This window comes from Giraffa tippelskirchi, chromosome 6, assembly GCF_054371585.1.
Source record: "Giraffa tippelskirchi isolate mGirTip1 chromosome 6, T2T-mGirTip1v1.2.pri, whole genome shotgun sequence".
Classification (NCBI taxonomy): Eukaryota; Metazoa; Chordata; class Mammalia; order Artiodactyla; family Giraffidae; genus Giraffa; species Giraffa tippelskirchi.
Window position 1 is genome coordinate 160,444,876 of NC_137280.1, and position 15,919 is coordinate 160,460,794.

The following is a 15,919-nucleotide window of genomic DNA, read 5'->3' on the forward strand; positions in this document are numbered from 1 at the left end:
GTTTTACAAAGTAATCTGCATTTACTACAAATCTTGTAGTACTACTTAGTACTTTTTAAAAGTTAAAATTATTGTATCTATTAAATGCCTAGGAAATTTGTTTTTTTACAAATGACAAGGATTAAAATCTAGAATTCTATATATATAACATATAGAATTCTCTCTATATATAACATATATATAGAATTATATGTAATTCAAACTATATTTAATCAAGTAAAAATATAAAAGTCAAACATAAGGACAAAGGAAACTGCCTGTGTCATAAGGATATGTTATATTTCCTTCAAGGAATAGGACACTCTGCAAGACAGAAAATGTTTTTAACCAACATAGTACACCAACTTTTTAAAATGTTAATGATTTTGGAAATCAGACTTCTCACTGTCAATTTCCAAGTATCACAAGCAAAAAGGAATCCTTGACTCTGAAATTTCATCAATTTGATGTAAACAAAGTTCTTCAAAGGCCATCTAGCCCCTTCTATCCTAAAATAATCTTTATTTTCTTCCCTAAAACTTGGTTTTCAGCAGGCTTAATAAATACAATGTAAACTGACCAAGTTAACACTGAGCATAAATTAGAAAGATGCCCAAGGCACATTAAAACAATTTTTTAAATCTCAAACTAATAAGAGTCACTCAAAAAATCAATTTGCTACAGACTTCCATATTAACACTTTTTGGTAATTGTCTAAGGCTCTCTGATATATGGAAGGGCTTTAACGTTTGACTTCTTTGTCCTATCTTTCTCTGATACATTGTTCCTGAAAGTACATTAAGCCTCATTAAGCATATATATATATAATGTTTTGTTCACCTCACTTTGTATCAAGACTGAAATCTGAAGTATAAAACAACTGGTCAAAAAGCTTAAACATTAAAAGTTAGGAAATAATGCCCAGAAAATGAGGTGTTATTATGTGTCTTAAGGAACATACTTTATTATACACAAAACAGGCAAGCCAGACTCCACCAAATCTTGCTTCTAATGAATTATTTTGATAACATTTTAAAAACACATACTTTTAAAAATTAAATGATGGAACCAATATGCAGATGCTTATTTAGCCAGTCTGTCTGACCCACAGTAGATCTTAAAACGTGACCCTGTTAAACCCCTTCCTTCTGCCCAAACCATACAGCTCTGGCCTCTCTTCCCCAGTGTGATGCTCTAGCTCAGGGAAAAAGGATCTAAGTTGAACATTTTCTCTTTGAAAAACTCTAGAGGCTAAGGGATCAATAAAGCAGTATGTCTGTTAATGCTAATGCTAACAGTCTCTTTACCCCTGCTTTTCTGCAACAGACCTCAGAGACAGACTGAAAATGTTTGTGTCCCATTAACTTGTGCTTGATAGTGAAGGTGGAGGCTAATTTTATACAGCCTATGTTATGAATCCTATTGGACTATCTGAAACAATGCTTAATTCTAAAAATTATATATTATAAGGCATTAAATGTAATTAAGGCATGTTACTACATGTACTACAGCAACAACTTATCACAGTATGTAAGGAAATATTTCCTAAATAATGGTAATCTGTACATGTGTAACACTTTCATCAAAGAACAACAAAAGTGCTTTCAAATATCAGAGGCAAATAAAATTACTTAAAAAACAGAAGCAGTGGCAGCATTCTTTAAGAGAGAAAGATAACTTTTATGTCCTGACATAATCCAGTGTTCTAGTGACCAAATGGCAACTTCCCAACAGTAACACATTATTTGGGGGGTTTAATAATATATCTCATCCTCTATTACAGACATTATAGATAACTTTCCCATTTCTGTTCTATGCTTTCATAGCGTATGAGCTAAATGTTTAATTTCAAAATAGAATTTTAAGTGCTATCAAATAATTTTAGAATCAGACTTGCTTGCAACTGCACATCTTGCTGGTTCACAGTATTAAAATTTTCGTCAGCTGCAGACATCTGATGCTATCATTATTTGCTTAATATATTTATTACTAATAACCTCAAAACAAAAATATTTAAAAAATAAGATTTAAACATAACCAGTCTTGACTAAGAAAAATGATCCATTTTTCAAGAACTTCCTAGACACATATTCATATTCATTTCTGCTTTAAGCATTGATACAACAGACAGATTCACTGCTTTCAATATCAACAACTAGCAACTGTAGGGATTTTATACTCAACCCATTTGTAAGTGGCTCCAAACAATGAAAGGTGAAAAACACAGCATCTTCAGCCTCTCTAAATTCTGCCTTTGAAGTGGTTACTGACTGTAACTGATTGACCACATTCCAAACGCACATGTGATTGGTAACACTGGAACTGTGAACTAACTGCTATTTTTTGTGTTGAGCAGCAGGTAACTGAGAATCTTGACTATATTGTTTATGATCATCTCGTGGACCAAAGGGTATTCCTTTAGTTGGAGCAATTCCATTTTCCATTTCTCTCTGCTGTGATGGGGGTGTGACTCCTGAATGCAAATGTGAAGAATCCACTGTTGAATGGTGACTGACATCCACCTTAGCTAAAATTTCATAATACAGCAAATAAAACACTGGTGTTATTATGCCTACTATCAACATTATCACTACAGCTGTCCACCACCCTATTCCCCAGTCTGCTCCATAGTAAGGATCCTTACGTTGAATGTTTTTGTTATCAGGTTCAAAACGGACCTGTTGTGCTGTCAAGGCAGACACCACCTCATTAAGGTTCTCTCTTTTGGTGTCTGTACATTTTACTAGTTGTTCGATGTCTCGGTCTACCTCTTTCAGAAAGCTACCAGCTGACTCAGTGGAAGAAAGAGAGTCATTAGCTGAGAAAATTTCCTGTTGTTCTGCAAGGTATTGAACAGTAGAAGGACGTGAAGCCTGTCTTCCTTTTGGAGGATAAAGTGTTTCAGTCAATGAACTGAACTTTTTTACTGGAATTTTGATAGACCTAAGGGCAAAAAAGTCTTGGTCACTGATGAGATTGTTAACCCTCTTGATATCTGCTACCTGTAAAGAAAAAAAAAAAAAAGCAACATTCAACTAAATTCTGAATCAAAATAAAAGTAGTAACAATTCATTCATCCCAGTTACTTTTAGATGGGAAAAAAATGAGCTTAATATTAGAAGTGTTGAGTTATCACATCCAGAGAGATTTTATTTGTGGATAACAGTTCTACACCACTCTTGATCTACCAGTCTAAGAAACCATCACCCCATATATTGTTAACACTAATTCTAGTTATTTAAATAGATTCTAGGACCTTTTGATATTTCTCTTTGTACCTCATGTACAAATATCACACTTCTGCTGCTTGTAAACAATTTGTAAAGGAAGGATTACAGTCTTAAGTTCTTTCTTCTTATGTGGCAGAGTATAGGCAAATGTCAACTTAACCCAATAAAAGTACCATGTTTTATCAAAACTGAGATGCCATCCACTCTTAGGATGTCCCATTATTTTATGTATCATAAAGGTAAAAAAAACTACACCAAATATTGAAGATGCCACCATTCTAGTTTTAAAAGATGTTAAAATATTTTGGTTTTAAAAATACATGTTGGAATTAATAAAATGATAATTTGTCTCCTTCACTTGTTTTCTAAAGCCATTTCCCCCAAACTTCTTGCTGTTAAATGCATTATTCAACTCCTCCCAAGATCAGTCATTTTTATAGGCTTTCCTTGTATATTTTATATAGTCTTCAACCGGTCTATATATCCTATCCACCTGCCAACAATTGCAAGAGTAAGGGAATATTTCTCAGGCTACCAATTACTATGCCACGTTCTCCAACTACCTTTAAGTTATTAGTCCATCAAAGCTGTAAACTAAACTCTGATCATTTATCACCTGATTGATGTCAGAGAGGTTAAAGTGAATCTAGGATAAAACTTAGATTTCTGACATGGCCAACAACGGGTAATCATGTCACTCATTAAGATACGGAACACTGTAGAGGGATGAGAGAGAATGAACAGATTTCACATATGTTGACTTTGAGGTGCCTGAAATACGGAAGTGGAGGATGTCCAAAAAGCAGTTAGAGATGAATGTCTGAAATTCAGAAGAATGATCCCAGCTAAAGAGAGAGATTTGTGGATTACCAGCAGAAATGATCATTGAAGTCACAAGAGTAGATAGATTTGCTAGCAAAAGGTAACATAGGAAAGATCCCTGAGGAATGCCAATATTTGAGGTGTGTGCTGAGTAACAGAAAGCCACAAAGGAGACTGAGAAACAGTAGCCAGAAAAGCACTATATGATAGCGGTTAAAAGCATAGGCTACCTTGATTTGAAGCATGACCTTGACGCTTTCTAGCTGTATGATTTGGGGCAGGCTGTTTAACCTCTCTGCAAATCAGTTTCACGTATGTAAAATGACCGTAATACTACTACCTACCACATACGATTACTGTGAAGATTAATGTATTAAAATGTCCAAAGAACATCTACAGTAGTGAAACCCGTATATTATTCAAGTGTTAGCTGTTATTAAACTTTAATAGTAGGAAAATCAGAAAACTGCAAAATCTAGGTTGTCAAAGAGGGTTTTTAAGAGGCCGTAGTGATCTGGATTAATTGCATATTACGGATCCAGTGTGATGCAGAATGAGAAAAAGTGAATTCCTTTGATGTGTATGTGTAGAAGGACAAGAGAGAGAGGAGATGACAGTGTAATGTTAAAGAGTGCTTCCTCACTTTACTACCTTAGGAATCTTTTTTAAGACAAATGAGGATTCACTGACAACCCGAAAGCCTGACCCTATTCTCTTTAAATGCTCTTTTGTTTGCTATTGTATATTCCAACTAATAACTACTCAGCAATCTTTCTGAACTATGCTTCCAAGGTTTAGACTCTACCTCTCTAAATATCCCTATAATGTTTTCTCTGTTATGCTAACTTCCTTGGCTACATTTAGGATTCCAACCCTGAACTTTTTGTTCCTCTTATCACTGTTTTATAACAGGCATAGTTTAATAATTCTTAAGGTTGAATATTTATAAGCAGAATAGGCACTAATTTCCATAATTTTTAACTGATAAATCCTTTTTGTAAGATTAATCTTTCTTCTACTAGTTGAGCTCTGTCAAACAGAGCTCTGTCTAACCCCCTAACTCTGCTTTATCAATTTCCCATTACTATGGCCAATGCCATCTGCTCTGTTAAACTAACTGCCTTTCATCACTCTACATTTAATTAAGGAAACAGCAGACACATCCTGTGATTGCCCCCAATACATTTTCTATCAGCTTCTTCTCTCTCCTTGCTATAACTATTTTAGCCCACACACTTATATCATTGGATATTCCAATAACCTCTTTCTTGGATTCCCTCTAATTCACCAGCAGGTTCTCCCTGGCCCCCCACACCCCCATTTTGCAGCACTCTTTTTAAAACCTTAAAGTGATATTCTCTTACTATATATCAAACTTTTCCTCAGTTATCTTAAAGCACTTTATCCTAGCCTGTGTCACTCATTTCTGAAACACCTAATAAACTTCCTCTGTTGTCTACTTTATTTCCTCCTTGATATCTTCTCTACTTCACTGTCATATGCCTGAAATACTTTGTCCTTTTCAAAACCTCACTGGTTAAAAATATGACCTATTTTTAAATCGTTCAGATGGCATTTCAAATTTCTCTTTTTCTAAGAAAACTTTCTAGGCTCTAGAAAACTACTGTGTTTCTTTAACAAAGCTACTAGACCACACTCTTCTCTTGGATCTCCATCTTGATATTTTTAGCCTTGCCCCAATCTTAAAACTCTTGATTACTTTCCATTAACAACCTTCTAAGGTTTATTTCTCCGTGGTCTTATTTCTCTACAGAATACATATTAACAATTTTATCTGCATTAAAGAATGAAATCAGATCATTTTGTGATTTAACAATAATGTTCCCATACATGAACAAATCACAAAAAACCCCAAACCCAGCTTTTCTTACTCCATCAAGAAATGCATTTCAATAAAATATTTTATTAAATGTTTAAAATGTATAATATTTGTTTTGGTCAATCGTGAATAACTGCAGTACTTATTCATAAAAAATAACACATAGAACCTCATGGTCATAGGAAACTATAAAATTAAATTTAAATATATATATAAATTTATCAATATATGTGTGTTTCTACTGCAGGGAACTGTGACAGGTAATCAATAAAAGGTTTTCAAGCATAAATATATTTTGCACTATGAAAGATTTTGAGGAGGAGAATGAAAATATTAATCAAGGAGAAAAAGGAATATATAAAATTTCATGCTAGTAAAAAGAGAGCTCATATATATTTCAAATGAATGATTTTAGGTAGCAAATCCTGGTGGTATTTAGAATTCCATGCATACATTTAAAGACTATTCTAACAGTCTTATTTTTAAATATCAATATTGACAACATTCTGGAAATTAAATTCTCTGTAACAATTTTAAGTCAAGATGTATTTAAGATGTTCACTTTAAAATGTGCAAGGTGTTACATAGTACATACATTTCAAAATTCTTTTGGGAGCATAAGAATAAAAACTTTGATAACAAAGGATTTAAACGTGTTTACATGAAAACAGATTCCACACTATGGATGCAAGATGGACATGACACAGATATAAAATGAATTTAAACAGAGTTTAATACCTAGTAAAATGAAAAATATACCTTGCCTCTATAAATCCCTCTTATGAGAATCTATTTCACAGAAACAAAGGTATTAGTAGTGACAACATTCACTGCCCAATGCAAAACATGGAGGAAATCCTGACTACCCATGAATAACAGAACAATTTAATAATTGTGGTGTATCCATACTATGGAACATTGTAAGCTATATAACATAGTGAGTTAGACCTATATGCCTATGAGGGATGTCCATGATCTACTAAGAAATGAAAAAGTCAGAGGCAACTTTCACAGTAACATGGGTAATATAAACCAATAGTAAAAACATCACCACATACATATACATCTCCCCCCAGAGAAGGTATGGAAAGAAATACACCAGTGTGTGTTATCTTAGGAAATTGGGACATTTTCCTCGTATATTTCTACATTCTCTTACAACTTGAATAAGGAGAAAAATAAATACATTTCAGTGTTTTCAATCTGAAAACAGAATCATGATTTGGAAATAAACAATTCAAGTGTTCACTTAAAATTTAAGAAGTTAACATCCACCAACAGGATAAGAGATTTCTGTGGAAAGAGGAAAAAAAGTGGGGGGTGGAGGAACAAAAAAGAAAGGGCACAGACTTTACTTCAACTTGTACTATGAACAAATAATGTATTTGGGGCTGCATTATGCAAAGTCAGATTAAAACTTACCGTACAACAGTATTGAAGGGCTATTGCATTTAAAGTGTCTCCTTCCTGTATATCTTTTGTTAACACTATAATGTCATCAAGTCTATCTTTTGATGTGCTTCTTCGGATTTTTTCTTTTCCTCGGGATCGAAGCTCATACACTTCAGCATCTTCCTCCAACATATCACTGTCTGTACAATTTCCAAATGCATGTACTTGAGCACTTGAATGAATTCCTGGAAGAGGAAAACTACGATTCTGATGCCTCCCTGCCATGTCCAAATCTGGTGGGGAAAGAAGGCAGAGAAAACTTTGGAATGTAGCTGATCCATTTGGCTGATTAACATGAATCTTATATTCAAGACACTCTATATTTTGTTTTCTAAAGAATGGTTTGAGTTATTTAAAAACTTAGGTTCAAGTTTTGTAGCTGTTGAAGAACAATGAGCATATCTGGCAATGGAGACAATGGGATGGGAGGAAGAGGTAATCTATTCTTTTAGACCATATGTCACAAAACAGTGATGCTTACATTTTAATAAGGGCAAACTGCTATATTTTTTTAGGTCAAAAAATTAAGTTTCCCCATTCTGAGTATGTGAAGAAAATATAAGAAATAATTTTAAGATCACACATCTTAAAAACATGTGATCATATATATATATAATTTGTAGATCTGATGAATCAAAGTATATAGTTTTTACATATATACACACAACACTTTTATAAACCCCAAACTTTCTGAGTTGTCCTGATTTTTAAGTTTCATGAGATTGAACTATCTTTTGGACCCCCTTCCCACTTCCCTGGATCAGGCTGATTTCAGTATTTATATTTAGGACAATATGTGCTATCTACACAGGTCATGATTTTGCTCTCAACCAGGGATTTTTCTTCCCACCAGAGATTTTTCTTCCTTGGCAGCTTTTCATCAAACTTTTAGTTTACCAAAGCCCCCATGAAACTCAATTTATGGTCCATAGAGACTGGGAACAGATTTTAAGGCACTATATTCATTTAGACTTCAGAAAAGACATTTTAAACTGAGATGAGAGCTGATTTAAGTGTACTCACTCACAACTCAACCTTCATCAAGCTGACCTATTCCCATTAAAAAAGAGTAAGCGGGAGAAGTTCTCCAACGGGAGGGGCATTCGGTGCCACGTGTTCCTGTTCCGAATGGATGACTTTGACACAGAGGTGCCACAATGTATGACAATGCTGTCTGCGTCATCAACTACTCCTGTGAACCCAACTGGTTTCTCAAGTCATCCACATAGAGGGCTAGGAGCACATCATCAGCTTTACCTACCCTGCATTGCTTCCTGCATGGTGAGGAGCTCATGTATGACTACAAGTTCACCACTGACGATGCCAGCAACAAGATGACCTGTAACTATGGCACCTAGTGCTGCTGACGGAGAAGGCAATGGCAACCCACTCCAGTACTCTTGCCTGGAGAATCCCAGGGACGGCAGAGCCTGGTGGGCTGCCTTCTATGGGGTCACACAGAGTCGGACACGACTGAAGCGACTTAGCAGCAGTGCTGCTGAAGCTGTGGCTACCTGCCACAACCCCTGTTGTCAACCTGGCCCTAGCCTGGGGACTTCCTCATCCCTCCCAGAGCATCTCACCCCACTATCATGTTCAGGGTGGATGTGGGCATGCAGGTGGCAAGGGCTCTGCCTCCCCACCTCCAGGCCACCCAGCAAGTACCCCCTTCCTGCCCTGGGGCCCCAGAATATAGACACTGCACAAAGGTTTCTAAATCCCTTCTTACCTATGTTAGGAGAGTGGGATCCCAGCAACCAGACCCTCCCCCACCAAAGTCTATCAGATAGGAAGAAAAGAAATTAGTTAAAGGTCACAACAAGATTTCTGATTTGCATCCCTGAGTAAACGGTGGTGCCATTCTCTAAGATCTGGAACACTGGAAGAGCTTGGGGTGAGAGTGGGTGACTTTGATTATAAATTCCTTTAAGACAACCAAAAAGAATGTCAAATAGTCAAGTGGACTATGTAGTCAAATTCAGAAAGGTCTGGGTGACTCAGTTTCATGACTCGTCTGCACATAGGTGGAAACTGAAGCTGTATAGATGAGATTACCTAGAGAGAGAGAGCACAGAATAAGAAAAGTGGGTCCAAGGCTGACCCTTGGAGAACCGCTACATTTAGTATCTAGATGAAGGAAGATCAGCCTGCAAAGATGGAAAAGAAGTAATCAGAGGAGGAGGAAATCATGAAAATGCTGTGCAATAAAAGTCAAGACTAAATGATTTCCCAAAGGCAGTTGTGAATACTATGGACAAGCACCAGGTGGAAAAGAAAAAAAAATCAGAAAAAACCAACTCCAAAAGTCTGAATTTGTAATATACACAATAGATCATATACTATGTTGGGTCATACTTGGACAATTTTGGAAACTATTTCATATCATTGAATCCAACCCCACAAAACCAGTGTCTGACCCTGCTCTATGGCAACACTGTAATGCTTTAAAAATTCAAAAGTTTCTACTCAATGAGTAACTAATAGCTACATATTAAGTCGATAATTTCACCTGTTCCCCCAAGAGCTACATTATTTACTACCATAAACTGGAACTCCTAACTCAGCAGCCACCAAACTAAAGAAAGCTACCCACATTTTACATCTCAAAAGCAGTTTTAAAATCACATCTATTCCTTCAAGGAATTATAATAAGTAACAACTCTAACAAGCTGAAAGATGAAACTTGTTTTAAAACCATAATAAATTAAGAATGCTTTGTTTTTATTTTGTTCTCAAAGAAGTTGAAAGAGTATCTCACCACCTAAAACAAGTAATAGTTTTATATCCACTTATTTAAGTCTTTCAATAATGTCTTTAATCTAGGAAATATCTGTGAATACTGTGGATTCCTAGGCAAAATTTTATACACATGCACACTTTTCTGGGGATAATATTTATTGTTTTCATATTCTCAGAAAGTTTTACAAGTTATGAACCAGTTAATATACAGCAATTTACACTTGGCTATACTAATTCAGTTATGCTGCCAACTTTAGACTTTTTCTCCTGATAATTTGTTCTTAGAACCCCAAAGTGGCTTAGTACCGCTGAAATTCACTGAGCAAGGCCCAAAAACCATTTTAGATACTGATATCAATGTCTCTCCATAATATGTGCTACACAGGTGGCACCAGTGGTAAAGAACCTGTCTGCCAATGCCGAAGACCTAAGAGATGCAGGCTTGATCCATTGGTTGGGAAGATCCCCTGGAGGAGGGCATGGCAACCCACTCTGGTATTCCTGCCTGGAGAATCCCATGCACAGAGGAGACTGGCGGGCTACAGTCCATAGGGTCGCAGAGAGTCAGACATGACTGAAGCGACTTAGCAGCATCAGCTCCAAGATACACTGCGAAACAACGTATCTGTCTCACCATCTCTTCACTCCTCTTGTACTGAAACGCAGGCAGTAGAATACCACAAACTGTATAGTTTCTGAATAATGAAGAGTTGGTTGTGTCCCTAATTGACGTGAAAAGCTAGACTCTGGCCCTGGCATATAATTTCCTGAGCCAACTATATAAAAGATGACTAAGTACACAGTAGTGAAGTCATCTGGCTCAATTCGTTCCACCTGTTACAATTCTCTTAAGGCAGGACAGAAATCACAAGTGCCTCCTTCAGAAAACTGAAACAAGCCTGCGTGCTACGTAGATTACAAGAACTGGCAAAAAAGTAACCCAATGGACCCCATGTTAAAGCACTCATCAGCTCACTCGGTAACTGAAAATTATTTCCCCAATGCCTGCGTGCTCTATAAATGCTGTTGGGTGTTTTCGTTTTGACGTTCCTTAAACAAGCAGCAATAAAAGGGCCACAGGTCACAAGCTACTTCAGCACTGGGACAGTATCAGACTGTTTCCTCAGAGCCAATCGAGTTTCTAAAAACTTAGCTTCCCTCCTCCTCCTTTCCACACGTCTAGTTTTTGGGTTTTTTCTTTTCTCTGTTACACCTAGCGATGATTAAACCTCAGATCCCTATGTTGTCATCGCACTTGGGACGATGTGGACCAGATGCTGTCAACGAATATTCAACACAAACACGAGGTTAAGGGAGAAAAGTAGCGTGTCTAGTTGGGAAACGCGCTGCTCTGGGATTCGGGCTGGGAGCAGCCCTTCCTCTGAGCCTCAGTTTCCCCGAGAGTGTAACAAGGGGCTTTGGTGGAGCTGGTCTCGAAGGTCTCCGCTGCCTCGGAGTCTCTCCCAAGCGGGGCCGGGTTCCGAGCCCCCGACAGCCGGCCCGCCACATCCGCGGCCGCTGGGTCCGCGCCGCCTTCAGCGAAGGCGCAGCCGGGGCCCCAACGCCGCTGGCCGGACCCGGCCACCCCCCAACCCCGCACCCACCTCTGGCCGCCATCTTTACCTGTCCCGTTAGCAGGGGGCACTCAACGAGGAGACGGCCACCAGGTCCGCCGCTGCCGCCGTCCCGGGCCAGTTCATGGCCGAGCCTCCGTCTCTGACGACCCCGGTCCTCCTCCACCGTCGTCGCCGCCGCCGCCGCCACCAACGTCTCCGCCTTTCGTGCCGTGCGCCGCCGCCACGTCCGCAAACCTGCCGTGCGTCATCGCGTCAAGTGGGCGGAGGTGGGAAGGGACCGGGAGGAGGCGGAGGGCGGGGGCGCGAGGGCTAGCCCAAGAACCCGGGACTCCCTAACCACAGGCCGACGCGGGCGCGCAGGCGCAGGGATTCCGCCGGAGTCCGGGAGTGGGGCGCGCGTTCCAGCCCCGCCCCGACTCCTCCCCTTCGGCCCCGCCCCTTCATTTTCCCCAGTACATAAAAGCTTCGGGGCCAAGTCCGCAGGCTAATCCAGCTATTTGGGCGGATCTCTTGTAATCGTCCGTTTGTTTCGCACAGCGTTGGCAAAGACCGGCTGGAAAACACTGAGTGGGGGAGGTACTGAGGGTTGGTGAGGGTTTGTCCGGGGCTGCTGTGCATTTCCTCTTCGCCTCTGAAGGTTTCTGTGGTGTGGGGAAGGACGCCCCAAAGCATAGTATTGACATCCATGTTTTAAATTATTCCATGCATCTTGCTCTTCGAACTGAATCCTCTCGACTCCTGCAGAAAAGACAAAATACCGGAGGAAATAAAACCCTTGGGCGGCGGAGGACTATTGTTTCAGCCTTTATATTCTTAGATGAGGAAAGTGAGCCACCTAGAGTAAGGCCCCGGAAAATGTTTGCCCTCGAGCCCGGGGTTTTCAGGCTTCCTTTTCTCAATGAGACAAGACTGTTTACAAATTGCAACTTAATTTGTTTTGAAAATTAACTGAAAGCCTACCACGTTTGTTTTGGAGTCAATAAGATTTTAGTTTGTTAAATGACAAACTCGTGACATCATACGTGGTGCTTCTCAGAAATGTACTGAATGAGTGTGATAACGTGTTTGAATTTCTGTAAATATGTGTAAAGCGTTTTTAATGATGTGCGTAATGTCTTCCAGTGTTGACGTTAGACTTTACACTTTGACGACCAGGCTGTTCTTATGACAATATACATTTTAGACCCAAACAGGCAGGGTGCAGTGTACTTCTTTGAGGAATGTCTGAATATTTATGTATCATGAAGTCTTTGAAGCTTTGTTTTAAATTATTTTCAAAGATTATGTTTTCTGTTTTCTGGGAAGTGCCTCAGTAAAGGTTATGAATTCTGCATTGCAATATTTTTTCTTTTATTTCTGGAGATAGGCACTGTGCTCCACAATGCAACAAAAAGAACTGGAGTAGAAGACTTTAAAAAAAAAAGTGTTTTTTAAGTTTGTCGAAGCTGTTCTGTGTGCTGTTGCCCTTCTGACACCCCTGTCTGTAACCATTTATCACTGAGACATTTTCTCATCAGTAGACAAAGGATATTTTCCCTACTTGATGTGTAGGGCTCAAGCAGCTCAGCCTTCATGAATGTTAATGTGAATACAACCTTCTTTCTGCATATAGGTTACTTTTCTTATTTTAATGTCAATAGGCAGTGGAATCCATGTGAAAGTCCAAGAGATAGAATTTCAAGCGCTTCTACAGTACTGCTACCTATTTCCTTTGTATAAATACTTTCTCAATGATATGTGCATGCTCTTGAACCATTATTTATATCTAACAAAGGTGCAGTTACTGAACTTTTTACAAAAAGACAATAATAGAATTATATCTTATTATAAAAATATACAAAGGAGGCAGTTAGCCATGAAGTTTGGCCAAGTTCCAAAAAACTGGCCAATAGGAACAAATACTTTGTCTGAGAAAAAGGATGTCCCTAGTACTGAGCAAAGCTAAAAGGATTTTCAGTTTTTTAGATCTCCTCTGACAGTTTTCATTCAAAGGCTGTAGACAAAAAAATATGTAGTTTCTAGGAATGCGTATTTCTGTCATTAAACATTTAGGTCTTGTGGTATGTCCCAGAATAAAAACTGTATTTTAATAAGAGTGTAAATTGATGCAACCAGTTAAGAGTATTACTTGGAAATATGAAAGGTAAAAATGTAATTGACTGAATTATTACATTGCATTCACTTACAGATAAACATGTATAAGATGTAACAGGTATGTTCAGGAATGTTTATTACAGTGATAGCCAAAAATCTGAAAATATGCTAAATGTTCATCAATAACAGACTCAAAACTTCTGGTACTTTTAAATAATGCAATATTATGCCTTTGCTCAAAGCAATGAAGTTGTTTTTCGTATTTTCTGATTTATTCATTTAATTACCTAACACATTTTTTTCTGGAGAAGAACTATGCGTGAAATCTTTGTTCTAGGCATTGGGGGTACAATGCTTAAAAAGCCAAATTTTCCTTACGCACGGGCCTTCCATAACTAGGTACATGGAAAGAAAGTTCTCCAGAACGTATTTTAAAGAGAAAAGTCAGATGCCACATAGGATGTGTGATGTTATTGCTTTGGAATAAAATTTTAAATGCACACCCCTCATCCTCCCCACTCCCACACACACACGCTCATATATCTGTACAGGAAAATGCATTTAATTTTTCTTTCTAGAAAATTACTAAAGAAATTTTTAATAGTGGTTGAAAGGACTAGATGTGGTGGAAACCTTTGCCTTTTCTTCTTAGACCTCTCTACATAGATTGAATTTTTATTGCCATGTGCTTTTATTATTATTGAAAAATATTAAGGCTGAGGACTTTTTTTTTTTTCATTGGCTGTGCTTGCTGGGTCTTTGTTGCTGGATGGGCTTTTCTCTAGTTGCAGCGAGTGGAGGCTACTCTCTAGTTGCAGTATGCAGGCTTCTCATTGTGGTGCCTTCTCTTCTTGCTGAGCGTGGGCCCTAGGGTATGCAGGCTTCAGTAGTTGTGTTTCCTGGGCTCTAAAGCATAGGCTCAATAGTTGCGGCGCGAGGGCTTAGTTGCTCTGTGGCATGTGGGTTCTTCCTGCATTGACAGGTGGATTCTTTACCACTGACCCATCAGGGAAGCCCACTTTTTATTGTTGAATAACTGGACTTGTTTTATCCACAGTTACCCAATAGTCAGCCATGCACCGCTTAATCATTCCTGAGTCTCTTTGTGCTTTGTATTCAAGTAGTGAGCATCTATAAAAAAGAACCAGATCAAGTCCCTTGGAATCAAAACACAAAGAGTAATGGAACATTTAACTGTTTTTATATTTCTTCTTTGTTTCCCTCTGCCAGATTTCTTTCACCCTTGCTTTTTTGACTCTCTGCTCCTTCTTGTATCCTTTTATCAGCTGTTCCTTCTCATTCTGCTTTCTAGAAGCAAAGACTGTAGTACACCAAGGAAATACTTAAATGACTTTAAAACTGGATTATGAGATGAAACCTAAAAACAACTCCCCTCATCTCTGATCTTCAAACAATCTATATGTAGAAAAAAATTATTGTGTCTCTTCTCCAGAAGTCTTTAAAAAAACAAACAGACTGCATGATTTAGATACGTTCCACTAGAGGTAAGCCAGATGAACTCCCTAGTTGCTGTTCATCCTCTGATTCTAAAGCAGAGTGATTATCATAATCAAGGGCCTCCCTGGTGGCTCAGACAGTAAAGAATGTGGGAGACCCAGGCTTGATCCCTGAATTGGGAAGATCCCCTGGAGGAGGGAATGGCTACCCACTCCTGGAGAATTGCCTGGAGAATCCCAAGGACAGAGGAGCCTGTTGAGCTATAGTCCATAGGGTCACAAAGAGACAGACATGACTGAGTGACTAACACTTTCACTTATCATAATACTCTGCCATAATGTGTATAAAAGAAGAGTCAAGTGTATTTCAGGAATTCAGAGTTGCTTACAAATGCAATTATAAATGCATTTGTACATGCAAATATAAGTCGTTATAAATGCAAGTAAATATAATTCAGGGATATTAACTATTGAATATGATTTGAATGATTTCAAATGTCTCTATCTGCAGACATTATTAGATGAAAACTAGACTCAAAATACTATTCTTAAATTCTCTAGCTAGGAAGTTACTACACAAAGAAAGGAATAGTTACATGTTTACAGTTAAGTAGACTGTAATTTGAAATTCCTTTTTTCCTGTGATCTCTGAAATTACGCTGGCTACATAAGTAAATGGGGCAGATGAATGCCCTAGAATATGTATCCTGCTTGCTGCCTTGCCTACTC

The 15,919-nt window shown here is 38.2% G+C and overlaps 1 protein-coding gene across 1 annotated transcript; it reads right to left on the bottom strand.

The window, feature by feature from the left end:
• Window positions 1-918: 918 nt before the first annotated feature.
• LYSMD3 (LysM domain containing 3) lies at window positions 919-11,836 on the bottom strand. Its single transcript, XM_081504947.1, has 3 exons — window positions 11,686-11,836; window positions 7,294-7,556; window positions 919-2,981 (listed from the first exon to the last, which is right to left on the bottom strand). The coding sequence occupies exons 2-3, from the start codon at window positions 7,546-7,548 to the stop codon at window positions 2,316-2,318; spliced, it is 921 nt and encodes a 306-aa protein (XP_081361073.1). The 5' UTR covers window positions 7,549-7,556; window positions 11,686-11,836; the 3' UTR covers window positions 919-2,315.
• Window positions 11,837-15,919: the final 4,083 nt, after the last annotated feature.